This window comes from Vigna unguiculata, chromosome 6 (assembly GCF_037176805.1).
Source record: "Vigna unguiculata cultivar grain cowpea cultivar isolate G323 ecotype 2 chromosome 6, ASM3717680v1, whole genome shotgun sequence".
Classification (NCBI taxonomy): domain Eukaryota; kingdom Viridiplantae; phylum Streptophyta; class Magnoliopsida; order Fabales; family Fabaceae; genus Vigna; species Vigna unguiculata.
The window spans coordinates 37,686,387-37,714,248 of NC_140797.1; the positions used below are offsets into that span (position 1 = coordinate 37,686,387).

Sequence of the window (27,862 nt, forward strand, 5' to 3'; positions counted from 1 at the left end):
TTAATATATATATATATATATATATATATATATATATATATATATATATATATATATATATATATATATATATATATATATATATTTCTCTCTCTATCTTTCTCCTAATTTATATTATTTATTCTTTTTCAACATCTATTTCTCTTCCATCAATCAAACAAAATCATTAAATCTAACATTTTTATCTTTATTCACTATATATTTCCTTGTTTTTATCAATTTTTAATTCTTTACTCTCTATCAACACATCAAATTGCGTAGATTAAGTACCATTAGTTTGTCATTGGAATCTACTATTTTTTTTTTCTTCTTCTTCTTGTCCAACACCCAAAATATCTTCCATTTTTTTCGTCCCAATTCATGAATTTTTTTCCCAATTGTCCACCGTTTTCCTCTTCTTTTTATCCTCACTCCAAACAAACAGCCATGAAAATCTTCATAATCTTTTCTCTTACTTCTTCCAATCTTTTATAAATATTTAATTTTTTAAAATAATTAATCTTAATTATTTAAATTTCAAGGAACAAATGGTAATAATAATAAAAAATATAAATTACTTTGAGAACAGGTAATTTATCCTCGTATATATTTACAAAAAATGCTTAATATTATTGAATAAGTTAACTATATTTCTATTTTTTACGAGTTGGTCAATTAAATTTTATTAAAATTGAAAAGAATCAAAGCATTTTTTTTATTTCAAAAAGGGTAAATTAATGTGTAAATAATTAGTATTTGACTTGTTATTGGAACCTACACCATTAGGAAACTCACACCATTCCACCTTCGTCCTTCGTTTTTCGATTATTTCTTATCTTTTCCCATTCCTCAATTCTTTCTTCTCCGTCACACCAATATCTCTTCCCATTTTCTCTTCCAATTTCAAATTTTCGTCCCTCATGGCCCGTGTCGCGATCGCCGTCGTTTTCGTTGCCGCCGTCATCCTCACCCTCTCCGCCACCTCCGTGACGGCGCGTCCTTGCAGGACCTTCATAATCTCCTCCTACTCCTTCCGCAACCCTAACTCCAACACCTTCGCCACCATCACCGAGATCCGATCCTTCACCCCTGTCTTCATCACCGACAAACCTTCTTCCTACGACGTTTTCTTCCCCCACGCGCTCCCACAGCAGGAGCGCGTCAACCCACGCGCCCCTCTAGGGTTTGCCTCCGCCTACGACTTCTCCTCCCTCCGCGACCGCACCAAGGACATCCTCAGCGTCGCCCTCGCGCTCCTCTTCGGTGTAGGCTGCGGAGCCCTCACCGCCGCTACCATGTACCTCGTCTGGTCTGTTTTCCCCATGCGCCACCACGCTGCGGCCTACGACGACTTCTCCTCAGATGAAGAGATCGAGAGCCCCAAAAAGTTAGGATACGTCAAGATTCCGGCCCCGGAGACCGTTGCCGCCGCTCCAACCCCTGCCAAAGGCTCAGTATAAAAACCCCTAATGTCGAGATTGGGGATATCTCTGGGTAACCGTGTGGTTGATGTTGGTTGTTAATAATTATAGGTGAATTGAACAGAGAAAGTGTCGAATGGTGCGAACTTTGGCCATGTATTTGTGTCTGCTTCTTCTATGTTACATGTTTACTTTTGAATTTGGTGTATTTGCGTTATTTTATTTCTAACTGGCGAACCGTGGTGTTTATGGCGTTAATCATTGCCTTGGATATGGAACTAGTCGTCATATATAGTAGTATTTATGTATTTACTCACGGGTTTTATTTGGAAGCGTTGCTTTTCATCATTATCTTTTATGCAGGTTCTGCTGATTTGTGATTACTGATCTCAATTTTGGGTGTCTCTGGGTGGATGTTTGCATAATTCACTCATGGCCAGCTTTTCTATAATTGATTATGAATGAAAATGGTTATTTTTGTGATTGGTTTTGTCGTGAAATCTGGGGAAAGGGGTTAAAATCTGAGTTTAATGTGCTATGGTATAACATTGTTGAGTTAGTGTGATTTAGAATGACTCAACGCGCTCTAATGGTGTTTCAATGTGATTTTGGATGACTAAGCGATAATAGTGTTACTTGTCTGAGGGAAAGGGTTTAATTCTGTGTAGAGGTTTTGGTCTGATCTGGTATAATATTCTTGAGTTAAAAGGGTGCATTGGTTACTGTTCTCAATTGGGTTGTTCTTGTTTTCCTCCGTGAGCTTCTTCTGCATCATTTTGCATCCATGGAATGATCTGTGATTTTGTATTTCTGTAATAGTATTGTTGAAATCATGGAGTTTGTAAATTCTAATGTATTTTGTGAGTGTTGGCTCTTGTTAGTGCTAAACTAATTGAATTTTCTGAATCAATTGACTCGGAGAATTTGCTCATTGGGGGCTTAAGTTAATATTTCGTTCTGTCAACATAGTGGAAGTATTTGGGCCCAGTCAGATTACAATTTGATAATGATTACTAAGAAGGAATTGAGAATAATTGTGGCAGTATTTTTGCCTTGCATGTATCCAGTTTTGCTTAATAGTTTGTGTCAATATCAGCATTTTGAGAATAATGCAAGCAATATTGTTTTTAGTTTTGTAAAGAGGAAAACTGCAGCCTTGTGTAATGTTATTGTTACTCTGTCCTTTCCAACAAATAGAAAACCAGTGAAATATTGGGTTTGTAAGGTGTGTGTGTGTTTGTAATCTATGGATTTCTGCCAGACTTGGAATTAAAGTGGTAAAGCGGAAAGAGGAAAAGAAATCAAAAGATAGGAGTACTAGAGTGAAAAGTAAAGTTATTTGGATTATACTAAACTGAGTAAAACTAACTTTTTTAATAAAAGAGTGAAAGATATCCGTAATTGATTGAGTGATTCATAAATTATTATGCTGCTTATGTAGTTATTGTCGAATATATATGTTTTACTTTTTCTATCTTGAGTGGAAATGTAGTGTCTCTCTTTGGTTTTAAGTATTTCTGAGCCTTTGAGCCGAAGCAAACCACGATCTTTTGATTAAAAAGTAAAATAAACTTCCGTTGCCGGGACTTGAACCCGGGTCTCTCGGGTGAGAGCCGAGTATCCTGACCAACTAGACTACAACGGAACCCTTGAAATCAAAAGATTCTGATATTATTTTTTCTGGGTTTTAATTTCTATTCCATTTTTTCTTTCTTCTCATCAAATCAATACTTGTATTTTTATTCATTTTAAGTCATCTATTAACGGATGAAGGAAATAAAATTCATGTCACTTACTCTTCAAAATGGTAAACAAATTATTATAAATTAAAACTATTTTTTTTTCTTAAAGTGAAATAGTAATATTATATTGTTATTTCAATTTTAATGATTCTTATGAATTAAATTTTTCTCAACAGAAAGGTGATAAATTAATACAAACCATGATTTAGTCTTATAATAAAGAAAAAGTAAAGGGGTAAGTTGCATAACTTTCTAAGGTTTTGTTAAATTATTTTTTATTTAAAATTTTACAGTAAGATTTGTAAGAAGCTAATTGATATGTTTAAGGGTAAAAGTGATTTAAAAGAGATGAAATATAAAAATTTTATTATTTCAATAGCTTATAAATAAAAACAAAATTAACTATTTAAACTTAATTTCATTTAAATTATTTCTGCTTTTAAACACATTAACTGGGTCTTTACAACACTAATAATCACTTATAAGATGTTGTTAAGCTATTTCATATTTTTCCATATTTACAATAGTAACTTTCTTTACAAGGATTCCCATTGCAATATTTTTCCATACATTTAATGTTAACGAAAAATAAAAGAAAAAAAGAAATTAGTTTGATGTTTTAAAGTAATTAATGGAGAGATAAGTATGAAGATTAAAAAAAAAAAAGTTTTCTTGAATTGCAGAACTTAAAAAATGTTCATAATTTACTCTTGCATTCACCTGTTTCCTCTTTAACATTACTGTTTTGTTTAATTTCCTGTTAACAACTTCCTATCAGTCATCATAAGCACTAACTTTCGCACAAAAACTTTAGTACCCAGAAATTGCGATCGGCCATAATCCAAACCCGAATACAGAAAAACATTTAGTTTTTACATTTTATCACAAATCCATCGATAAAATATAGCCAGTAAGTATTGCGTAGAGAGTAACTATTTAGAAGAAAAAAAAGATTAAAAGGTTCAAATATTTGTAAGAAACTAAACCCTGCAAAAACATTATGTTGCAACAACATAGTAACATTTCAGAGACATCTCAATGGTACAAGGTAGGTGATGATTTTGACGACAACATAGTAAAATACTACTCATACAAATGCCATTGTAGAATACAGAGACAGTTCAAGCATAAACAGCTTTCTCTAGTTTCCTATCTAGAGTACATTAGTTCATGCAAAAGTTTAATCAAATATTATGCTAAAATAGCAGCAACACTAACTCTAGCTTGCAGTGCCCCATGTTCAAATTGGCACACAAGCATGTCCTAAGTTTTTTCATCATAAATATATATATTTTCTTCAATGCTGATAGAAACAATAAAAGGTGGTGAAATGGGGGAACTGATCCTACACAAGAACCAAAGCAATAAAACATGCACAGAAATTCTCTAGACCATGGAGCCTAGAGGAATACATGTTTCAATTATCTCAGTATTCAAGTGAGCCAATTGATGGTGGTCCAGAAACAATGTCCTGAGACTCAGCACCAGTGCCATTGAGCCTCTGTCCTGAACCTAGAGCAAGGGATTCCACTGCTTGTTCCCCCATTTTCTGAATGTCTTCAGGTGAAAGTATTTTGATATACCAAACATTATTCACGAATGATCTGCAAGATGTAAAACACAGACCATTGAAGAAATAAGGGATGAAACATGTCAATCACAATGCTAGCTCATTGAGTAAAAAGTAGAACAATTGAATCTGGTACTTACTCCCACGGATCGTCGCCAAGGAGAAGAACATCGTTCTCCCTGTCGACGAACACAAGCTGCCAGCCTGATCTAGGAGGGTCTTCCAACTTTCCCTCAATTCCAAACATCTGAGCCAATTCCTCACGCAGTTCATGATAGCTGCTGAACCGGGATATGTCAAGTGAGCGCCCAACTGACCCTGATTTGTATACCTGTTGAATGATAAAATTAAACAACTTTGTTTTAGTATAAGAAAATCATACTTGAAAAGGCCAAAGGGTACTTGAAATTCATACCTTCACAAAGGTTTGAGTTTGGTTTTGTGGGTCAACATGCCCTGCACTTTGCAACAACTCTGACGAATCTTGCATGCAACCAAATAGAGAACCCTGGAAACCAGACTCCCCTAGTGGCATTGTTGATGAATTAGTATCCGCAGATGAGGTGCTGTAACCAGGGACTGTGGTGGGAAGAAGAAGGCCAGATGAATCGATATTGACACCAAATAGAGTTGAATTTTGGGCATCTGAGTTAAGATGTGGTAGCACCATTGCAGAATCTTTTCCAGAATATTGTGTCTGCGACACAGTGCTTCCATAAGCATTGACCTGCACAGGTGCATACTTTTGAGTCCATTGCTGTTGAGGTAACTGTTCACTCAGCAAGGAAGGACCACTCCTTGATAAATTCAAGAGATTTCCACTTCCTTCAGGACAAAGTGAACTAAGCATGTTTTGTCCGGGGGAAACAGAAGCAGGGAACTTCATGCTCGGATCCAAGAAATCTGGTTTAGAATACGACGGTGAAGGAACGCCGGAGTGTTGTCTCTGATGGAGCTGATCACTTGGAATCAAGAGCGATTCTTGATAAGAATGCTGCTGCTGTTGTGCTTGGACTTCTTGATTGTTGTGTGGCTTCTGAAGTAGGTGCTGAGAGAGGTTTTCTGTCAGTACATGGGCTTGTTGTGGCTGCAGCATGTTAGAAGACACAGATTGTTGAACTGATTGCTGCGGCTGAAGTTGCAAAGGAGAATTGCTGTTTCCTGATTGCTGAAGATAGTGGAAAGGCTGTTGAAAATTCATCATTTGTTGCTTCATGAGATATCCACTACCTAGATTCTGCAACCCAGCAGCCAACATGGCTTGGTACTGTTGATTCTGATCACTTCCTAGTAAAGTGGGATCCATTCTCTGCTGCATCCAGGGCAACATACCAGCTCCTTGAAAATTTAGCGAATTGAGACCTTGTTCAACAGGTCCACCCCTCAGCCACATCAGTCCATTACTTGCTTCATCTCTACCATCTGTAACAAGATTTAGTAAAGAAAGGACACAAAAAGTAGATGCTCAAAACAACCGTGTCATTTGCTAGGTAAGATAAGGGATGAATGAGACCACAACACCATATTTACGATACTAGGAATAATTTCATTTTTTTGTAAAATTTGAGATTTTCTAGTTACATAATGTCTAACGCCAATCCATGCCCCATCAAAGTCCAAAAAAAGGATTTTTTCACTGTTTTGGGAGGATACTTATTCATGAATCTTGTCATCCCTCCTTTTGGCGATAAAATCTCCTTTCATTAAAAAAACAAGTCGTATCTCACTAACAATCTAGTGGGTAGTAGTTAGAACAAAATCTTAAAAAAATAAAGCATTGAGAGAATAAAAATACCATGCAGAGATGAGGAGCCAGGATGCCATGGACGTTTCAGTCTAAGGGGAAATAATGATGGATACATAGGGAATGTTGTCAATGGCTCAATTTCCCACAGAGACACTCGTGGTTGTCTCTCCCCAGCTGTTGATTCATCCCAACCAACCTAGCACAGCAGAACAAAGATCAAGCAACAGCAATTATTTTAAAACATCTAATGAAATCAAGTACTGATACTTTTAAAATGCTATTGCCATAGACTGATCTTTCGTACAATCACAAATCACCATTTATGCATAACATTCCCTTATTTATGTAGAAGTAGTAGTAGTAGTAGTAGTAGTAGTAATAAAAGGAATCAGAGCAAAAACACATGATAAGAGAAAATGAGAAATAGACTAGATTTGAGTCTATAATTCCCTTCCCTGTGATCAAGCAAGACAATACTACAATGGCTTTTCAAAAACAAATTAAGTTGTTCATAGCTTTCAACTGACCCCTTTCTTAATTGAACATTCATTTGTTAAAGTCATACAGAAGCCTATGATTGATAGTATACTTCTTTTTTCTTTCATTTAATGGGGGATACAGTAGGAGGAACCACACAGATATTAAATTCAATATTCAAAACTTCATAAGCTCTGATTCAACGAAGGGTTATTTGAGGTGATAGATGAAGGGAAACTAATGCTGCAAAAACGATGGAGGCGGTATTACATAAAACTTATGGTTTGATAAGAATAAAATATCAAGTTATATTATATGAAACAGGGTTAGATATTATAATTAAATCTGGTCAGATATCTAAAATGACTGCATCCTTATGCAATGTATTTATCAAAGGAGTATAATTGTGAATCAGTAATTATTGCTAAATAGTCTTTTGACTAGAGAGCTACGTTTTCTTCCTTACCTTGACAGAGCGCCAATGAGAATTCGGCCACCGAACAGAATCCAAATCACTTATGCCAGTTATTGTACCCATGTACCTTAAAAAACAAAGATGACACATTGATAAGTAAATGAAGCAAATGTATACCATAGCATTACCAGAGGATAATATTTTTCCACTGGTCTCCACTGTCTTCAAATTAAACCCCAGGATTTTGGATTATCATTTCTTCAGATTGCAGCTGCTAAAGTTTTATCTCTCACATTCTAAGTAAGGGCTAGCCAACTATGCAGTAGACCTATATGATATTGCTCACCATATCAATTCCTACACAGCTTTTATAACTTGTATCCATCCATCATATACATGCAACATATCAACCTCATTATAGGCAAAGGCAAGCTTTACTATTTTCATTTATTTAAAAGGCAAAGATTCTGTATCATAAGTATGTCTATCTCTGAAAATACAACTAACTAGTCTAAGAGTCACAAGAAATGTCTCTAGATTTTCAACAGCAAAAATACTATGGTTGTTTAAAGAAAAATAGAAACTACTGATATGTACCTGCGGACACTTGATTCTTCAGTCTCGAATAGCATCCTGAAACGCATACCAACAGAAATACGTGTATGGTACACAGCTTTGATATATTTTGAAAGTGGTATGACGAACTCAGATGGACTAGCCCTGCCAATGATGTAACTATTAAAAAACCATTATAATTACTTGAGAAAGAATTTCATGAGTACAAACTTAAACAACATTCAGAACCTCGGATTATAAAACACGGTAAAACAGCTATTGGTCGCTGCAGCATGGGCAGCAGCGGCAAGAAGTCCAATGTGCATGCTGTCACTGGATAGAACCGATGATGGCATTACAGTTTGTGGTCTATTGGCACGTCGTATTCCCAAAAGAAGCTGATTCTTCTCATTCCTAAATGTAAAAATACATAGGAAAAGAAAAAAAAAAGAATCAATGTCCAGTTTTATAGGGGGCAACAAAATATCGCTTAAAGAGGTTAAAGTACCATATGAAAAGCACAGAATCTCCAGCCACGAGTCTCTTGGCACTAACAAATATACTCCAGCCTGTAGTAAGGAGGTGCCGTTTCGGCTGTCCTGCAATAATATGAATGCAACATATTGTAAGCTTGTGATCATGTGTAAGTAGTAAATTTAATAATGACACTAGTTCGCATCTCCAATTTTAACAACAAAGTTTAATGCTACTGTTAAAGTAGAATGCTTAACTCAAACCAAAAGGTAGACAGGCAAATTCATGAAAAAAATAAATCAAGGAAATGAAAAAATGAATCGTTTGAACGAAAATGATCATTACATTTACTGGCCTATTTTTCTCTTGCATGGAACAACTAGCAATTACTAAAATACTAAGTAGAGGATTGAGATATGGTCATAAAGTTGTGTTGATACAGTTGATGGTTTGCATGCACATCAGTTAAATTTGTGAAATATACAGAAGAAACAAATCTAGCAAGTAGTAAGCAAAACATATCTAACACGAGTACACACAGTTGGCTTCCCATCTCTTATGCCATTATGATAGGCTACATTAATCTTTAGTACTTCCCTGTACTCTTACAATGTTTTGAATAGGTCCCCCTTATAGTTCTATAATTATAAAGGAGTCATTGTAATTTCAAACACTTCTAATTAAGTGCTTGTAGGGACCTGACAAAATCAAGATCAGGGACCACATTACAGTTTACAACATACAAAAACTTATTTAAAATACACTGAAAAAGAGTATAAGGACTTTTCAGATTAAAAATCATTAAGATCTTCAAGAGAGTGCTGACTACTAAAGTGCCTTGCCCCAAAGTCTAATGAGAGAGTCCCTAACTAGATCATACACTTGAATCAATAAAGAACTAGAATCCTACCTCGAAAAATATGCCGAAATTTCCATTCAACATCATGCAGATCCTTGGCAATCAGTTCCTGTGCTGGTGGCTGCTGTGAGAAATCCTGTATGGTGCACATATATGAGATAAATGCATCAATACCGAACCAGAGCCAAACACATGTAAAATATGAACCTTACCAGTGGAGGGAAAACTTTCTCAGCAGCACGGCGAGGAACAGAGAATCCTCCATGTGTACTGGTATCACTGGCTGTTAATGTCTTGCAAAAATAATTTGATGGCTGCTTACTGGGAATTCCCAATTCCATAGGAAGAAATGTATCTTTCTGCTCTTGCTACATCCAAAGTTAAAAAAGAAAGCTCAGTTGCAGAATCATAGAGGTTCATAACTCATACACTGAACTCATCAAAGAACAACAGGATACCGGAGTCAAAGGCTGCAATGTCATTTGAGCATACACTTCATCCGTTTCAACATCTGCCTGAAAATTAACACATGTACACTTCACTGAGTTTACTCTTAACAGTAGGCAGCCATAGCTCAATCACATACATAACTAAAAGGAAAACATAGTATACCCACATGCATTGTAACATTGTGCAGTTGACAAATTAACTGGGGTGGCAAGCTAGGGTAATTGGGAATGTGTCCATCAATTTCTCTGTTAGTTGTGGCAGCAACCTGGAATCAACATTTGACATATCCATCTCAATTTCTATTTATAGAATCATTAGAATTGGTTTCGATTCAAGTTTACATGAAACACTATATTTCTTCTTTATTATGCAAATTGACGCAATCTAGAGTCAAAAAAAAAGAAACAAAAACCTGCTCACTATGACCCTGAGGGAAGTAAACCACACGAGTCCCTGCAGTTGGTAGGGACACCAGGGGCCCCGCGCATGCATGCCATAGCTCAGAATTCAGACACTTCTTCTCCCCTACAAACCATCATTACTCACACATCAATCAAATTATCAAAAAGGGAAAAGGAAAACAAAAAACTCACAAGCATGTTCAAGCAACACAAAAGGGGTATGAAAGGGACACCTTACATTTATATACAAGTATGACAAGAAGCCACACTAAGAGCACAGAATGTTAGCTCAATTTAACAAATAATAAAAAGGTAAAAAGAGAGAATTGGAATAGAATGGATACCTTCAAGTCCCTGCTGCCCCAAACCTGATGTTGAAAGCTTCATATCATCAAGCTTTACCTTCTTTTATTTTTTTCTTTTACACAAAGACACTAGTATACCAATCACACATGAAACCCTAGCTCAAAGTCACTACCCTCAATTTGCTTCAAGCCATTGCATAAGCAAGCATTCCCCAACAACACCCTCCTCCTCCACCATGATGCCAATGCACTCACTACTCCATAGCGTGCGCACATAAAACCCAACAATCTTAAAACAATCAAACAAAGCCCAAATCCAAAGACCACAACATCCCAACAAATTCACAACCACTCTAGAACTCCAGAACGCAAAACCAGCCCTGCAGACTCCAACAACAACAAAGTTTCCTTTCTTAAAATTTTTATTTTGCTCCTTTTTTAGGAAATTTCAAAGCAGAAAGCAAACCCAATTGGAGTGAACCTGCAGCAACGGTGGCACGTTCCCCGAGATCGCCATGAAAGCTGAGAATGAAGTGTGATGTTGAAACTAAAGGCTCTCTTTTGTGGCCTATCACTTTCGATGGAGACCCAAGTCAGGATTTTTTGGCTTTGAACCAATGCAGAGATAGAGAGAGTGTGATGAGAGAGGAGAGAGAAAGTGACAGAGAGAGAAAAATAAAAGAAGAGTCTTTGCCATATATAAGGGGGTCCCGACCAAGCTGGACATGCTGCAGTAGAGAGAGAAAGCGTAGGAGAGAGAAAATTCATGTTAGAGTGTTATGGGCGGATGAAACCATCTCAGCCGTTGGATCCTCCGTACGTGAAAAATCTGAACCATTGTTTGGAGTGATGTGACAGCAGGCATGTGCCACCATCCTTCACCGGTCACTGTCAGAAGTACGGAGTATATAGAGAAAAATATTAGTACCATAAAATAATTGTTATTTTTTACTATTTATTAAATATTGGTTTTTTATTTTTAAAATATCTGTGCAAGCGCGTGCTCCGCAAATGGATGTGAAGGGTAATAAGTAGAAGAAAAAGTTAAAAGCAAAGAGATTATCATCACCCAAAGCAAAAGCAAATTGGTCGTCCATACAAATTTCGCTTCATCTTTCATCTAGATAAGGTAAGGTAAGGCTCTTTACCTGCTTCTACTTTCTACTATTTCATCACTTCCATTTTTGTTTTCTCCCATTTTCTGTTCATCATTCCAAACTTCCTTCATGAAATCAACAAACTTTGCATTCAATTTGTTATGGGTCAATTTTATTTCTTCATTCAACCCTACTTCGTTACATGTTGTTTTCATCATTAAAAAGACATGGTACTAAATCATACAACGTTGCCTTTCTGAAGATAAATTAGGAAGGAATAAAACAATTCATGTGAAGTAATAAATACTTGGATGTTTTCAGGAGGTAGTTCCCTTTCCAATGGAGTTAAGATCATTGATTTTGCAACCAAACTTGTCGCACTTGTTTCCAACATTCACATGCTATGTCAAACTCAAACACTCTTTCCGGCATTTACAGCAGAAGGAATTATCATTGAAATTCAGTAGAAGAAGGGTGGGATTTTTGGCAATCATAACTCCCTTGATTTTGGGTGGAGAAGACATTTTTAGAACACAAGATGCAAATGCATTTGATATTAGATTTGTAGCCCCTGACATGACAGCTGAAGAGGCACTGCTTGGTGTGAGAAATCATGCACAAGATTTGTTACAAGTTAAAGAATTGTTAGAGTCAGAATCATGGACAGAAGCACAAAGGTATCTGAGACAGTGCTCAGCAGTTTTGAAGAAAGACATATATATCATAATCCAGAGCAAGCCTGGAATTGAGAGGCCAGAACTAAGGAAGCTTTATTTCACTCTCTTCAACAATGTAACTAGAGTAAGTGTTACAACATGCCCCTCTTCAGGTGCATTTTCAATTTCATAACCATAAATGATTCAGAAATATGTGTTCATTGTCTAGTTTCTCTTTTTTTCTTGAATCATAGCTTGTAGAGTACTTTGATTTGACTCCATTCAACACTCATATATGGTTAAGATTAGAACAAATTATTATGCTATTAAAAGGAAGTATAAAGTATTGACAAATCACAGGAAAAAGGGAAGATGAAGGCAAGAGAAGTGAAGTTCTTCATTTTGCAGATTAGTCAAAAATTCAATAACTTTTACTTAAATATTGAGTGATGATTTATCATCAATTTCTTTTTGCTCATTAATCAGGGAAAGTAGTGTGCACTGTACTATACAACCAGCATAATAGCTTATATCTGGTAAATTGAAACTTGATATTCAAGTTTACTTTCTGATTTTGAGTTGAAACTCTGTCAGATAACTTCTTTACTAAATTTATTGTTCTTTTTTTGTGTGTAAATGTGATCAATTGACAACATTCATGTATGGTGAAAACATTGCAGTTAGATTATGCAGCAAGGGGTAGAGATGGACCACAAGTGTGGCAGTGTTATGAGAACATTGTTGTGGCTGTCAATGACATTATATCCAGATTATAGTGTTCCCAAACCTTTTCAAAATGGAAGATTGAATTGCTCTTGATAAGTTTATGCCAACAGTTGCCAACATTGCTTGCTGCAAGAAGTGGAGTAATGAAGAAGAATATGCACTCAAAGGACCCTGTTATATACAATTATAGATCATGAGTTTGATCATGAAGAGTAATTGTTGAATGTTTGATTATATTTGACACTAAAATGTTCAATTTTGATACAGAACAATCTATAAGATAGATTTTTTAAATGTTGAAGTTCCAACCATGATAAGGTTAAATTATTTTTGTATAAACTCTTGATTAAAATGGGTTCTGTTTACTAAATGTCTATATTGGTTGACTTCTCGTGAATTTGAGCTAAAACTTTGCATTTTCTATTAAACTTTATCTAGATAAAAAAGACTATTTGAAAAATTGTTAAGCCTAAAAAATCTGAGATGCTCAAATAAATATAAACAAATATTTTTTATTACAAATTTATTATGTATTAAATTGTTTATTTATCTTTTGTTAATATTGAACTTCTTTTATCTCAAGGGTTAATTTTAGAGCTTTGTCTTGTTTTAAATAGGTTATTAGTGTTGTGAATAAATGTTCATATAATGTAAATAAGTCAAACACAATTATCATAAAATAAATCTGTTAATAGCAGTTATGTTATATCATATTTTTATGGAGTTCACACCAAACTACTTTTGCATCGGAGAAGGCATATTCTAGAAATAATAAAAAAACATGACTTCTCGGACATACAATATGATTCTTTCTTATTTTGGCAATAAACCTTGTTCAGTTTCCAAGTTTTATGAATATAAAATATTAAATTTACCTCATTAAAATAATATAATAAGAAAATAGATGCAGAGTAATGAGTGTTTTAGTCAATATAATTAATGTTCATGTATCATAATCAATACTTAACATGTTTCAAAAGATATATACTAAAATATGTAGATCTTTTTTAATACATAGTAATTTTAATTTTAATGTAATAATTAATGTACAATGTTAGAAATTTAAGTATAAATTGAAAGTATCTATTATATAAAAAAAATTGGCAAATAATAATAGATATATGAATAAAAAAATTAGAACTCTATTTAAAATTTGAATAAATATAATATTTTTGATTTTTTTTAAAGTTCATTGATGTTAAATCTTCTTCTTATAATGCTCTTTCTTCATTTACTAATAAAGGCATGACAAGTTATATATTCCATTCCATGCACATGTAAACATATTTGAATATTGACTAAAAAAAAATTTCAATACAATATTGAACTATATGAATAATGTATTAATGTGATTTTCAACTGACTTATTTTGATAAGTATTATTTTTTATTTTTAAGAAAAATATAATCATTCCTAAAAATAGATTGTATGGCCAAATATGTACTAAATCATTCCACATAAAAAACTAAAGATTATAAATGATGAATATATAGTGTGAAGAGAATAAAAAGATACTATATTTGTATTATTTTGTCTTGCAAGCCTTAAAATATCAACTAACTTGAATTTGGACAAAGTCAATGACAATAATGGTATTAAGAGTTTAACATTAATAATAGTTACACCATGAATTCCACCATTTACAAAATATAGTTCTATAAGATTATAAGATTTTATGGTGGGTAGAACATTAGTGATTGCAATTGGAAAAATAGTTGAACATTATTACACTATCTTATAATGTAAACACCACAAGTCCACCATTATGACAAAATGTTAATAAAAACTTTTAAAGAAAAAGTTGTTGACATAGTGTGAGATATCCAACAAAAGTAAGTGGATATTTTTTATTTTTAGCATGAGTATATTATTATTATTTAACTTTTTCTTTGGCATGGTTAATGAATGATGTGCACATATTGTAAAGTGTGATTTTTTTAGCTCTAATTTAATCATGTACCTTACTTAAAAGTAAATTAACTTACTTAATAATTTAAAATAAAAAAGCAACATTTTTTAATTTTAACATATACTAGTTCAAATACTTCAAATAATATACATTTCTTTATTAAATATATTATATTTATATATAAGTAAAGATAACTTTATTTTATAAATTGGTTGTGTACAATTAATGATCTTAAGATTCACTTTAAAAAAAAAAACTATTTTTTCTAAATTTAATAGTATTTTCATCTCAATTTTTGTCAGAATTATTTAACTAAATCACACATTTCTTTTATTTTAATGTAGTTTTATTGTTACTGATAAAAATTAATGTGGTTTCTTTTTTTTTTATTGATGTTAACATATTTCGAACAAGGATAATGTAATAATTTAATAATTTAAATGACACATGATATTCACATTGTAGTGTAAATAATACATGACAATTACCTTAAATATTTATAACATCATGTATCATTGATAATTATATTATTAAGGTTTGAATAGTGTTATCATCAATTTATAACATAAACTTAAAAACTATTTGAGATTCATTGAATATTTAAAAAAAAAAAAAACTAGCACAAAACAACTAACCTTTCATTTAAATAAGAATTGAAATAAACAAACCTATAAAAGAAACATTAGATTATTTTGTAGTAGTGTAATCTTTTATTTCTCACCTAAGAAAACAAAGAGGGAGAGTGTGGTGAAAAGAAGTCAAATGTAGGATCTTTGTCTTGTTTGTGGGTCACTCAAACCAAACCCTTCCAACTGTCATTTTTAAGCATATATATAATAGTGCAATGTTTATGAGAATTTTTTAATAAAAAGAATATAAAAGCATTAAAGTTGTTGAAAATCCCTTCCAAGTGTGCACTGAAACAGTGAACTTTGAGAATCCTTTGAAGTGTGAAAATTGTAAGACCAAGCATGGCGGGGAAGAAAGTTGTCGTGACTGTGTGAGACATGAATACGCTGATTTTGTTGGCTTAGAAATTAGTGTGATCTTTGCATTCTAACTATTTGGTTTTATGTTGTTTGTGTGACATTAACATGAATAATTGAGTTTTGTACTTTTCTAATCTTTTCACTCTGATAAAGGTTTCGTTGATAGGAGACAAACACTACTAGGTTTTTTTTTTTCTCACTAACAAGGAAACATCCAACTTAATTCACATCTTCTAAATTAGTGGTGATGTTTGTGTTGTGGGGTTTTCAGTTAATCATAGTTAATAAGAGTTAAAGGCATGTTTAATGAATCTTCTATTATACTTTTTTATATTTTGAGGACAAAAAGGAAATGAAAAAGGAAAGGCACTAATTGCGTAACGTCATGAAAAAAAGAAATTATAATGAAATTAAACTATGATTAGTGATGTGGAAGATTGTAGAAAGTTTCAAACTATGATTAGTAATTTTCTTGATTGTTTCATTCATCTTCAACACGCATAAAAAGAAAAAAAAAAAATTGTAGTGAACTTATAACCAAACCCAATTGAAAATTCTTGAATCAGATTAGGCCAGTTTTTAACTATTTTCTTTTCATTAGATCAAAATCACTAATAATTGATTTAGATTAAATTAGGTTCATTAGTTCAAGATTTTAACATTTTTTTCTTAAGTTTGTAATTTAAAAAAAAATTATAATAATTTATATAAAAATTGACTTGTTATTTAATATTTGAAAATTTTAATATTTTAAAAAAATAATTAACAAAATAATAACATAATTTGAATAGTAATTGTATTATATTATACTTACATAAATAATATTAATAATTTTGATCAAGTTAAATTAGGGAGTGGGAACAGTTTTTTTTTTTTAAATTTAATTTTAAGACAAATTATATTGTTTTAACACACTTTGTAAATTTAAATAATAATTATGTCATTATATTTTGTGAGGGGAATGCAATTTTTGACTTGAAGTTTGAAGGCTGTTACCAACCGTCCATGTCTGAAAGGGAGTGGCCAAACATGAATTGAATTTAATAATTAACATTTCTAAGAAAGAAATAATATAAATAACTTGTATAAATTATATAAGGCATGGGTCGTTTATAAACTATTAACAAAATCTCGTGGCAAATTATTTTTATTAAAATTTTAAATTTAATTAGAAGATGTTGTCAGGATAATATTTTTTAATCAGATTTATGAAACCGTATATCTAATATTTATGGGTCAAGTAATGGAATATATATTAATATATAATTATTTTTAATATTACATGATTGGTATGGATGTTGAATAACTTTTCTGATAATTAGGACATTGAATTCAATACCACATTCAGAAACCAATTTATTAATTTATATGTAACCTATTAATAATTAAAGAAAGAAATATTTTCACCAACAGAAATACTACTTTCACAATTAAAATTATTACTATAATTATGATAATTATTATTTTTAATACCAATTTCAGATAACAATTCGAAGAAGATATAATGAAAGGTGCATAAAGTAACTTACAGAGGTACAAAAAGTAATTACGTTGTTTTCTTAAAAAAAATATTCACACACTTTAGTTGGGTTGACATTGTTTTTTTTTTTTTAACTGGAATTACAGAATAAAAGGCTATTTCTTTCTACACTTCCCTAGTTTTAATGTGCACCTACATAGTGGTTAAGAGACCAAAATGTACTTCTCTACATTCATAATTTTATGTTATTTTTTCTCTTCTTCATCATTTTTTGTTCTTACATTATTGTCGCTGCTCCTTCCTCCGTTTCTGGTGCTTTAGATCGACTTACTGTTGCTGCTTGAAACTACCTAACCGCCTATTACGTCACTGTTATTGTTATAGAGGTTCATTTTTTGAAAAGAAAAATTCAGTTGTTGCTGTTTTATTTTAAATTTTCAAGTTACATAATTCAAACTTTTTTTTTTTGAAAGTTTAATCAATTAACATAATCCAAAGTAGACATTAAATTAATCAATTAACATAATCCAAAATAAACACTAAATCAATCAATTAACCTTGAAAATTAAATATTGAGTCAATCAATTAATAGACTTGAGAATTAAAACATTAAAATTAAGATTTAATCTGACATTAGATTATTATTATTATTATTATAAATAATTTTTTTAAGTTATATATTAAGATGTATTCATTGAACTTATACCTATTCACTAACAAAATTATAATTTTTCTTTTCCAATAATTTAATTATCTTTTGTGTATATAATGCTGAATCTTAGTTAATAATTTTACAAAATTAAAATAATATATTCAAATTAATATTTATGCAAAATTACTATAATTTATCTGTATAGAAAGATGGTGTAAACAGATTTATCTTTTAGTCATACACATGAGCAAATAACATTAAATAATATGTCTTTTTGTCACCGATAACAGTATCTCTATACTCCAACCTTATATTTAATGAGAAATTTCAACATTTAAAAAAAATTAAAATATTTAATATTTAAATTATTTACAATTAAGTTTTTAATTTTTATATATACTTTATTTAAATAAAATAATTGAAATATTTTGATTTCAATTTGTTTTTGTTTGAATAAAATAATTGAAATATTTTGATTTCAATTTTTTTGGATAAAATAATTTTAATATTTATTTTAAGTTAAACTCCATCTATTTTAGAGTTCAAATTGAGTTATTTCGATATTTAATTTAGGACGATTTGTCTTGACTTTCACTTCGAATTAATTTGTGAATATTTATCTTGGGTCGACTAGGTTCAACTCACGAGTCAACTCAGCTATCCTTGGGTCGACTTAACCTGACTTTCAGTATACGCTGACATTACTCAACCTTTAGTTTGGGTCAACCCGGCTCCACTTATGACGTGAGCCAACCCGAACCAACTCGACTCGACCTTTGATCCGAGCTGACTCGACTTAAACTTCAATTCGGATCAACTCGACTCAACCTTCAGTATTGGCTGACCGGGCTCTACCTTCAAACTGTGCTAACAAGGATCGACCTTCACCCTTGTCCAACCATGCTTAACCTTCGACATAGGCCATCCAATCTCGACTTTCAGCCTGAGCCAACTCAACTTAACCTTCATCTTGCTTGACCCTGCCTAAAATTCAACCCGACTCGACCTTCAACTCAGGTTGACTAGGCTCGACCATTAACCAGACTGATCAAGCTCGACCTTCGACACATACTAACTAGGTTCAAGCTTTGACACATACTAACTAGGTTCGACCTTCGACACATGCCAACTATGTTCGATCTTTGGCATGGGCTGACCCAGCTCGACCTTTAATCTAGACCGACCCAACACATTTTGCACGGGTTGAATTGACTTGACTTTTTCAAATTGACATTCGGTTCAAACCAATCTAGCTCAACCTTCGACCAAGGTCAACTCGTCTCAACCTTCAGCCCAAACCGACCAGCATCAACTTGCTCGACCTTCAATCCGAATAGACTTGACTCAACCTTCGTGCCAGGCTGACCCAACTTAACCTTTGGCCCGGACTGGACAGGTTCGACATTTGGCTTAACCTTCGACCTGATATGACTTAGTTCAATCTTCAACCCGAACCGATTCGTCTCGACCTTTTACTCAACTTGACTTCAGTTTTTGAATTTATGGATTTTTTTTGTCCTAACCAATTAAAAATTTCATAATTTAGGAAAATTCAGTTTCTTTCCTTCTTTTTGTAAAAAATTCAAATTATACTATTTTAATTATTTACAATATTTTTTAAAATTTAAAATTTAAAATTTATTATCCAAACATATTATTTTCCCTAAAATTATTTCAAATAAATAAATAAATTTTTAAATTGTTTTATCCAATCATACGTAAAAGAAAAAGAAGAGAACCGTCATAGGTGACGATTCAGCTGGGCAGTCCATATATTAACACCCGCCGCCGTGTGCAGATATTTATTTACCTTTAAAATTAACAATCAATCATATTTCGAAGTCTGAAAGGAATTCTTTGTCCTGTAGATCAGGCACCTAATCAATTTGGGTACATCTAAACGGATTTTTAAATCTTATCAAATCTCACGTGGAGAAAACTTCTGTAACAACTTAACATCTTATTTTAACATGCTTTAAAAAGTCACAAACAAATTTTTAAAAATAAAAAAAATAGAAAATGTATCTTTAAAACTTAAGTCGCACTAATAATTATTTTTTATTGAAATAACAATATTTTTTTAACTAGTTGATTAACCTTAGACAAAAATTGAACCCCATAAACTAAGTTTTACACAAAACCAAAACTAAATAAAATATTATAAATAAACGACATCTTTTAAATGATCGAATCGGTTTCAGACAATCGAAGTCTGATCATATATAAAGTTTGATTTTATAAAACAACCAAAACCTAAACATTTCTCAATAATTTAAAAAGAAGGTTAAATATGTTTTTTTCATTTAACTTTCGATCAATTTTAAAATTAGTTTATTTTAAAATTTTAAACTAATTTAGTTTTTCATATTTTAAAATACATGGATTTAATCTTTTAATCAAATTTTGTTAAATTTATTTAATATTTTAATCACGTTTTATAATAATATTTGACTTAATATTAAAGAAAAAATGTCAAATAATATAAATAACTCAAATATAAATCTGAAATGCATAGAAAAACATCACTTAAACTTAACAAAATTTGATTAAAAAGATTAAATTTATGTATTTTGAAAGATAAAAAACTAAATTGGTTCAAAGTTTTGAAATAGACTAATTCTAAAATTTACTGAAATTTAAGAGATAAAAACATTTTTAATCGTTAAAAATATTGTTTATAGATTATGATCGTCTTAAATCGGAGACATATATTATAAGTCAAATGGGTTTTTTCAGTATTATATATATATATCATAAATTTTCTGAATTTCTTAACATCATTGGAGGGAGCACTATGTTTAATTGGGTATTTGAAGACGGAACCTCGCAAACGGCATTCAGAAAACGATTAATCTGTACCAAAAAACAGCAATCGCTGACAACGATGTGTATGCTGTCTTGTCCCCACCAACAACATCAACACGTAGAACTTTTTCTTTTTTATTCTTGAAATGGACCCTTTTCATTCTGAATTCATACATAAAAGGATAATGATATCTGGGTTCATGTCGTGGTGTTGGTTTTCCTCGGTGACGAACATGGTGGTGCAAGTGCATCTCAGTACTCTCCTACCCTTAACTGTGTTCATCTTATTATGGAGCCTTGAGGGTGCCATAGGAGACCCTCAAATTCTTCTGCTGAACAAGGGTTGTAGCCAATACAACGCCACGGATTTGTCCACTTTCAACCAAAATCTGAACGCAACTTTGGATGATCTCAGAGTTCAAGTTACCAACCAAAGCAAGCACTTTGCCACGGCTCAAGAAGCTAGAGGACAAGACCCTGTCTATGCCATGTTCCAATGTAGAAACTACCTCTCTACCACCGACTGCGCCGCCTGCTTCGCCGCCGCCGCCGCCCAAATCCGCAACTGCTCCGCCGGGGCCAACGGTGCCCGTGTCATCTATGACGGTTGCTTCCTCAGGTACACCTTCACCACCTATATGCATCACTATTTCTTTCTTCATCGCAGTCTTATTATTCTATAAAAATATTGTTTTATTATATCTATATATATGTATTAAAACATTTTTTTTTATTATTATTATACTGTGGAAGAAATTCTATAGATATTTCTTTGGAAAATATAATGATTTCATAGTTGTCGTGTCTATGATGGAATTCCAATGGTTGGACTTTTTGGGTATTGAATCCATGTTGTTATGTATGAACTTGCATGCATTAATTATCAAATTGTGAATTCAGGTGGGGCATGGAGATTTAATTCTACTGTGTTAATAATGTAAAGAGACTAAAGTTTAAAAATAATTTGACAAGACCTTAATTAAAGTAGTGAAGAATTTTTTATTGGTTTAGTCATGAGTCGTGGTTCAGCATTCTAGATGAAGAGATAAAAAGGTTTATGTGGTCTGAATTTAATTAGAGTTCACACCCAAATGTAAATAAAATATCTACCAAATAATTGTATATAGTTTGGGATGTAATTAAAGTGTCAATAATACTTTTTTCTTATATGCTTATTTTAACACATTTTATTATTAATTGCAATTTATTCAAAACTGTAAAATCGATAGAGAAATTTATTAATATAAAAGCAACTAATACAAAAATGCATTTTTGTTAATTTTGTCCATTAATAGAGATTTGCGTTCAAACAAATTTGTTAGAAAATGTATTCCCAAAATTTAATTAATAAAATAAAAAACTTTAATAAATATGATTTAACTATTCTTGAAAGAAAAAAAATGTGAGAGTGTTAGTTACAGTTTTCCCAATGGGTAAATAAATATAAAATATAAATGCTAGTTGACTTTTTAACATTATTAATAATTAATAATGAGTGATGACATGATTTAACAGTAGTACCATATTCCCATTATGTCCCTAGCTTGCATAAGTTGACAACAAGAAAATGGTTAATCTTATTCGAATTATATATTATTTATTGATATAATATTATTTTTCTTTCTTTCCTTCGTCATTATTTTATCTTATATATCCCTTATTTATCCATTTCTCTCTCTACCATAAACCAGTTGTATGTATACATGTTTTTGTTTTTCATGTTATTTTCTTTTACCTTTAATCATCTAATATATACACGTAAACAGAAAAACAAACATAGATTTTCTTATTATTTTTCTCATTTCTAATCTCGTGAAATATTAATAACAATTTTCAATAAAGCATAATATGATGCATATACTTCACAAAATGGAGATAAAAACATTAAGAATAAGATTTATATAATGAAATCGACACCTCTAAAGTCAAACTTGCACTTCTATATCTCTTATAATTTCTTTTAAAATATAATCAATAATTTATATAAATCAAGTGTAGTCAATGAACTAAATGTTTTGGCATTATATACTTGTCCTAAATACATAATTTGTTGTTTCTATATTGTTCCAGCATATTACTTCTAATCTGAACCATTAATTAGGGGTTTAATACTACTATTGTTTAATTAGTGGTCACAAGATCATTGAGTTGACCTAGCATGATCTTTGGTTAATTTCATTAAAGCATGACTATTTTTCAAAACTAAATCATAAAAATAATACGATACAATAAAATAGAATACAGTATATTCATTGGTTAAAATGCTATTGGCCTATGAGTTGACCAATATAGGGTGATGTGCACTTGTTAAACTAGTGCAACATAGATAACATAACGTTGAAAATATGAGATTCTATTCTTATTTACTAGAAGAAATTTCACTTGTCTATTTCCTAAAATTATACTAATTAACGTTTATATTTTCTTCAATTTAAAAAATATATATTTGTTTTTCTTATATTTCTAATAAAATTAAACTCACTTTAAGTTTTAGATAATTTATTAACTAAACATTAAATATCAAAATTACGAAAATTTTAAAAATAAGGTTGTAGAATATAAACACTAAAATATTTTTTACAAGAAAAAAAATCTTTAATTTAATTGTTCTATGTTGAAAATATATTATAAACATATACTATCGCAAAATTCTAATTTTTCTGATAAAGTATAAAAAAAATCATATTTTTAAGAAAATGATATTTTACTTTTTATTTTTAAACATAATTCTTTAAAAATATAAAAGTTTAATTAATCTTATGTTTATAGAAATTCTTTAATTTTGTATTTTAAAACTTTAATTTTTATTTTTTAATAACATTGTAGTTAAGTTTTTGCCGATGTGATTTATTAAGACGAAATTACACTTATTTCCTCTAATTTTATGTTTAATGGCACCAAACCAACTCCCTCTCTAATTCTGAAAAGTGCTCCATCTCAATTAAGTTTTTAAACACAAACATCTATTATGATTTTTTACGAAATTCCTTTTTCTCGATGAGGCTTTTAAGAAATCTATTAAGAAATCATGTTTTGTACTACCATTGAATGTGTAAACAGTGTTCCAATTTTCTTTTTTTTATTGTCTAAGAAAACGTTTGGAATAATCCAAATGCGAGAAAGTGTTTGGAATAGTCCAAGTATGAGTCAAAAATTTCACATTAAATAGAATAGATAAAGTTAAATACATATAAGATTAAAGATTTATAACACCGTTACCTTAAGATTTTGAGGTAAAAATGGTGTCAAATGTCTTATATGTGTAAGACTAATGTCATATAACTATATAGAACCACGATAACTCATATATAACCAAAACATATGAAAGAATATATAACCCAACAGAAAACTATGATTACGTCAACAGAAAATACTAGTGATTGAGAATGGTGACAAGAAAATGAGTTAGATTGAGTCATAACTAACTTTGATGTTTCATATTTTAACTGTTTTGTTAAGGTATGAGAGTGCTGGCTTCTTAGACCAGACAACTTTGCCTGGGAACAGTATGATTTGTGGAAATCAGACAGCAGTTGGAGCCACTGATTTTAACACAACTGCACAGCAAGTGTTGAAGGATCTGCAAATTGCAACTCCCAAAATCACAGGTTTCTTTGCAGCTACCAAGACACAAGTGGCTGGTGCTGCAATCTATGCCATTGCACAATGTGCTGAAACTGTCTCAGAGAGTGGTTGTCTGGATTGCCTCTCAGTTGGATACAACAACATTCATGTTTGTTTACCTAATACAGAGGGAAGAGCCTTTGATGCTGGCTGTTTTATGAGATATTCAGAAACAGCCTTTTTTTCTGATAACCAGACCATTGATATCACACCCTTCTTGCAACAAGGTAGAGTTAAAGGATAATTTCTTTACATTGATTTTGATATACAAGGTTTAATGAATGATACTGGTGTTTGGAAATCAAGTGTGAGTTGACGTATGAGAAAGTTGATGATATAAAGATAAAGATTCATAAACTTATAAACTCATACCGTCTTTAAGGTTTTGGATCAGAAGTGATTTCAATCTATATGTGAATTGGACTCCTGTTTTATTAGTGTTGTGTCTCTGGAGTCATCGAAATACCTATCAAGAAGTGTATCACCTTTTTAACTGTCTTCTTATCTTGCAGGGAGTTCAAGCAAAAAGGGGGCTATTATTGGTGGGGTTGTTGGAGGTGTAGCTCTTATTGTAATCCTCCTTGCACTAGTTGCATTGCTTAGATGGTACAAGAAACCCAAGAAGGTTCGAAGAGGTAAGACAATTTGGACAATCTTTGAATTGATGATTTCTTATAAGTTTGGTTAACGTGGAGTGTATAATTTCTTTGTTTCTATGATGAATAATTGGATCCATTTATTCACTGAGATATTCCAAATTTCGTTTCTTTGTCAGGTAACATATTGGGAGCAACAGACTTGAAAGGTCCAGTTTCCTTCAGGTATAAGGATTTGAAGGCTGCAACAAAAAATTTCAGTGATGAAAATAAATTAGGAGAAGGAGGTTTTGGAGATGTATACAAGGTAATTTATATATTTTTATTGATTCACATGTTTTAAAACAAGCATGATTCATTCTGAGAAAGGTAATACTAAGAAGAGACAAAGTTTATCCTCTCTGGAGGCAGAGATAAATCAGTTTTTAGAACTGTTGCTAAAATCACCAATTCATGGAACAGGGCACTTTGAAAAATGGGAAGATAGTTGCAGTGAAGAAATTAATTTTAGGACCATCCGGGAAGGTCGATGATCAATTTGAAAGTGAAGTGAAGCTTATAAGCAATGTTCATCACAGGAATCTAGTTCGACTCCTTGGATGTTGCAGCAAAGGCCAAGAAAGAATCCTTGTTTATGAATACATGGCAAATAAAAGCTTGGATAGATTCTTATTCGGTAAAACTCACACCAATCTCCTAATTGAATCGTTTTGTGAATCTCTGTTTTCTACATATTCCCCTCTTTACTCAATCTGTTTGCTAAAATTTTCAAAACAGGTGAAGGAAATGATCCCCTCAGTTGGAAACAAAGATATGACATAATTTTAGGCACAGCAAAGGGTTTGGCTTATCTGCATGAGGATTTCCACGTTTGCATCATACATAGGGATATAAAAACTAGCAATATCCTCTTGGATGATGAAATGCAACCAAGAATCGCTGATTTTGGGTTGGCAAGACTTCTACCAGAGGACCAATCTCATCTCAGCACAAGATTTGCAGGAACATTGTAAGACCGACCAAATGTTTGTTTCTTTGATGTTTCCATTTCACGGTATGTGTGAGAATAAACATTCTTCCATTACTCATGCTATAAAAATTATATACATGTCAGAGGATACACAGCACCAGAGTATGCAATCCATGGTCAGTTATCAGAGAAGGCTGATGCCTACAGCTTTGGTGTTGTACTTCTAGAAATCGTAAGTGGCCAAAAGAATAGTGAACTGAGGGCAGATGCTAATGGTGAATTCCTCCTTCAAAGGGTAAGCAATTTCACATGAGGTTGTTCTAACCAATGCATCTGATATCATGTTAAAAAGTAAACTTTAAGTCTAATTCAATCTCAAAGTGAAAGATGAGTTTTACAAATACTTATATACCGTAAATTGACATTATCTCTAATCGACGTGACATGAGACTTCTGACATAAGTTTATTCTTTTACCATATTACCTTAAAAGTTGTGTTAACATGAATTTTGATTAATCGGTGTTGTTTTAACAGGCATGGAAGCTGTATGAGGAAAACATGCATTTGGAGTTGGTTGACAAGAAATTGGATCCTGCAGAGTATGAGGCAGAAGAAGTGAAGAAAGTGATAGAGATTGCTTTGCTTTGCATTCAAGCATCAGCTGGTGCAAGGCCAACAATGTCTGAAGTAGTGGCCTCACTGAAAAGCAAGAATTCATTAGGGCAAACTAGGCCTTCTATGCCTGTATTTGTTGAATCTAACTTGAGGACTAGGGCAGCTGACACCTCTACCTCAACTGGTTCCTCCACATCTAATGCTACTGCTTCAATTTCTATGCCCTCAGCTCGATGAATTAAGGGATTAAACGTTTTGAGTTACTGAAGGAAATAATATTTGAAAAGAAGGGGATTTTTCTTCCATAATTCTTGTACTATTGTTGCTCATTTAGTGCTACAAATAGTGATTGATGTGAAGTTGATGAATTGGCCACTTTGTAGAAGTGAAGCACATTAGTGAAGATTTGGACTGGCTAGGAAAAGAGGGTCATTTGCTCCCATTAATTTTGCATTTTCTTGTAAGAAAGTTTGGGTATTTTTCTGGACAGAATTTTCACAGTGTATACAAAAACTTCCACAAGTGTTTGAAAAATTCAAATTCATATTAGATATCATTGATAGGTTAAAGTACATTTCAAAGTGTTTGGTTCTGTAGTGAGTGTGCCATTATGAGGTGGGTAGCTTTACATAAGCTAAGAAAACCATTCACATAAGCAAAAATTTCTAAGCACATTATCCTTGTTAGCATCATTATTACTCCTCCACGATATCTCAGACTCATTCCTCTCAATCACTACATAGTCTTCTGTCTGACACACAATTCAAATGTCTTACTTTTCTTAATTATATAATTGATTATCTATCATTCAATTTCAAATTCTTGTGGTCTAAGAATTTATACTTGAATTGTGTAACATGCAAAAAAATCCCTCTAAATACGATTTTTTTTAGTTAGGGTTTGGTACTATACATCATTAAGATTATAAAACAAGCAGCATCTCACATGAAAAAAACTGATGAATAACATATGATGCAAAGATAATACTTGGACAATGAACTCTACTAATTATTTATAGAAATTAAACATTAAAACTCAACTTGATTTTAAATATATTATTTTATTTTTAAAATTATTGGCCAATACCGTGACTATAACAACTTAAGTATACCATTATTTTATAAAACGTCACATATATAAAGATTTGACAGTATTATTCCAACGCTTATATCATATAAATTAACAACTAATATTTAAATATCAAACTAATGTAAACCACAGTCATGGGAAGCAAAGTAGAAATTATTAAATGGTGCAAGAATATTGCGTTAGTCAGGGTCTCCCGATATGAATAATAAAAAAACAGTGCAATCTCTTAAACGAATTTGGTATAATAAAATTTATTCG

At 31.9% G+C, this 27,862-nt stretch overlaps 4 protein-coding genes and 1 non-coding gene across 6 annotated transcripts; 3 read left to right on the top strand and 2 right to left on the bottom strand.

Moving 5' to 3' along the window:
• The first annotated feature begins 755 nt into the window (after positions 1-755).
• LOC114188535 (uncharacterized) lies at positions 756-1,599 on the top strand. Its single transcript, XM_028077108.2, has one exon. The coding sequence runs from the start codon at positions 900-902 to the stop codon at positions 1,437-1,439; it is 540 nt and encodes a 179-aa protein (XP_027932909.2). The 5' UTR covers positions 756-899; the 3' UTR covers positions 1,440-1,599.
• A 1,373-nt stretch (positions 1,600-2,972) lies between these two features.
• On the bottom strand, positions 2,973-3,045 carry TRNAE-CUC (transfer RNA glutamic acid (anticodon CUC)). The gene has a single exon. It is a non-coding gene; the product is annotated as a tRNA-Glu (tRNA).
• Positions 3,046-4,201: 1,156 nt separating this feature from the next.
• Positions 4,202-11,065, bottom strand: LOC114188087 (auxin response factor 8-like). Its single transcript, XM_085674302.1, has 14 exons — positions 10,435-11,065; positions 10,102-10,214; positions 9,856-9,954; positions 9,698-9,754; positions 9,452-9,607; positions 9,291-9,375; positions 8,415-8,505; positions 8,156-8,320; positions 7,949-8,071; positions 7,403-7,478; positions 6,508-6,655; positions 5,128-6,134; positions 4,853-5,043; positions 4,202-4,746 (listed from the first exon to the last, which is right to left on the bottom strand). Exons 1-14 carry the CDS (start codon positions 10,475-10,477, stop codon positions 4,569-4,571), a joined length of 2,532 nt encoding a protein of 843 aa, XP_085530428.1. The 5' UTR covers positions 10,478-11,065; the 3' UTR covers positions 4,202-4,568.
• A 310-nt stretch (positions 11,066-11,375) lies between these two features.
• PQL3 (PsbQ-like 3) lies at positions 11,376-13,175 on the top strand. 2 transcript variants are annotated; one of them, XM_028075858.2, is made up of 3 exons: positions 11,376-11,529; positions 11,814-12,293; positions 12,829-13,175. In XM_028075858.2, exons 2-3 carry the CDS (start codon positions 11,832-11,834, stop codon positions 12,922-12,924), a joined length of 558 nt encoding a protein of 185 aa, XP_027931659.1. In that variant the 5' UTR covers positions 11,376-11,529; positions 11,814-11,831; the 3' UTR covers positions 12,925-13,175. The 2 variants fall into 2 exon arrangements, with proteins under 2 accessions (XP_027931659.1, XP_027931660.1); XM_028075859.2 differs by having other exon boundaries at positions 11,383-11,524.
• Positions 13,176-20,877: 7,702 nt separating this feature from the next.
• LOC114187095 (cysteine-rich receptor-like protein kinase 3) lies at positions 20,878-27,071 on the top strand. The gene is made up of 8 exons (XM_028075226.2): positions 20,878-21,328; positions 24,169-24,560; positions 24,846-24,968; positions 25,109-25,236; positions 25,392-25,605; positions 25,707-25,938; positions 26,044-26,194; positions 26,435-27,071. The coding sequence occupies exons 1-8, from the start codon at positions 20,895-20,897 to the stop codon at positions 26,750-26,752; spliced, it is 1,992 nt and encodes a 663-aa protein (XP_027931027.2). The 5' UTR covers positions 20,878-20,894; the 3' UTR covers positions 26,753-27,071.
• The last annotated feature ends 791 nt before the right edge of the window (positions 27,072-27,862 follow it).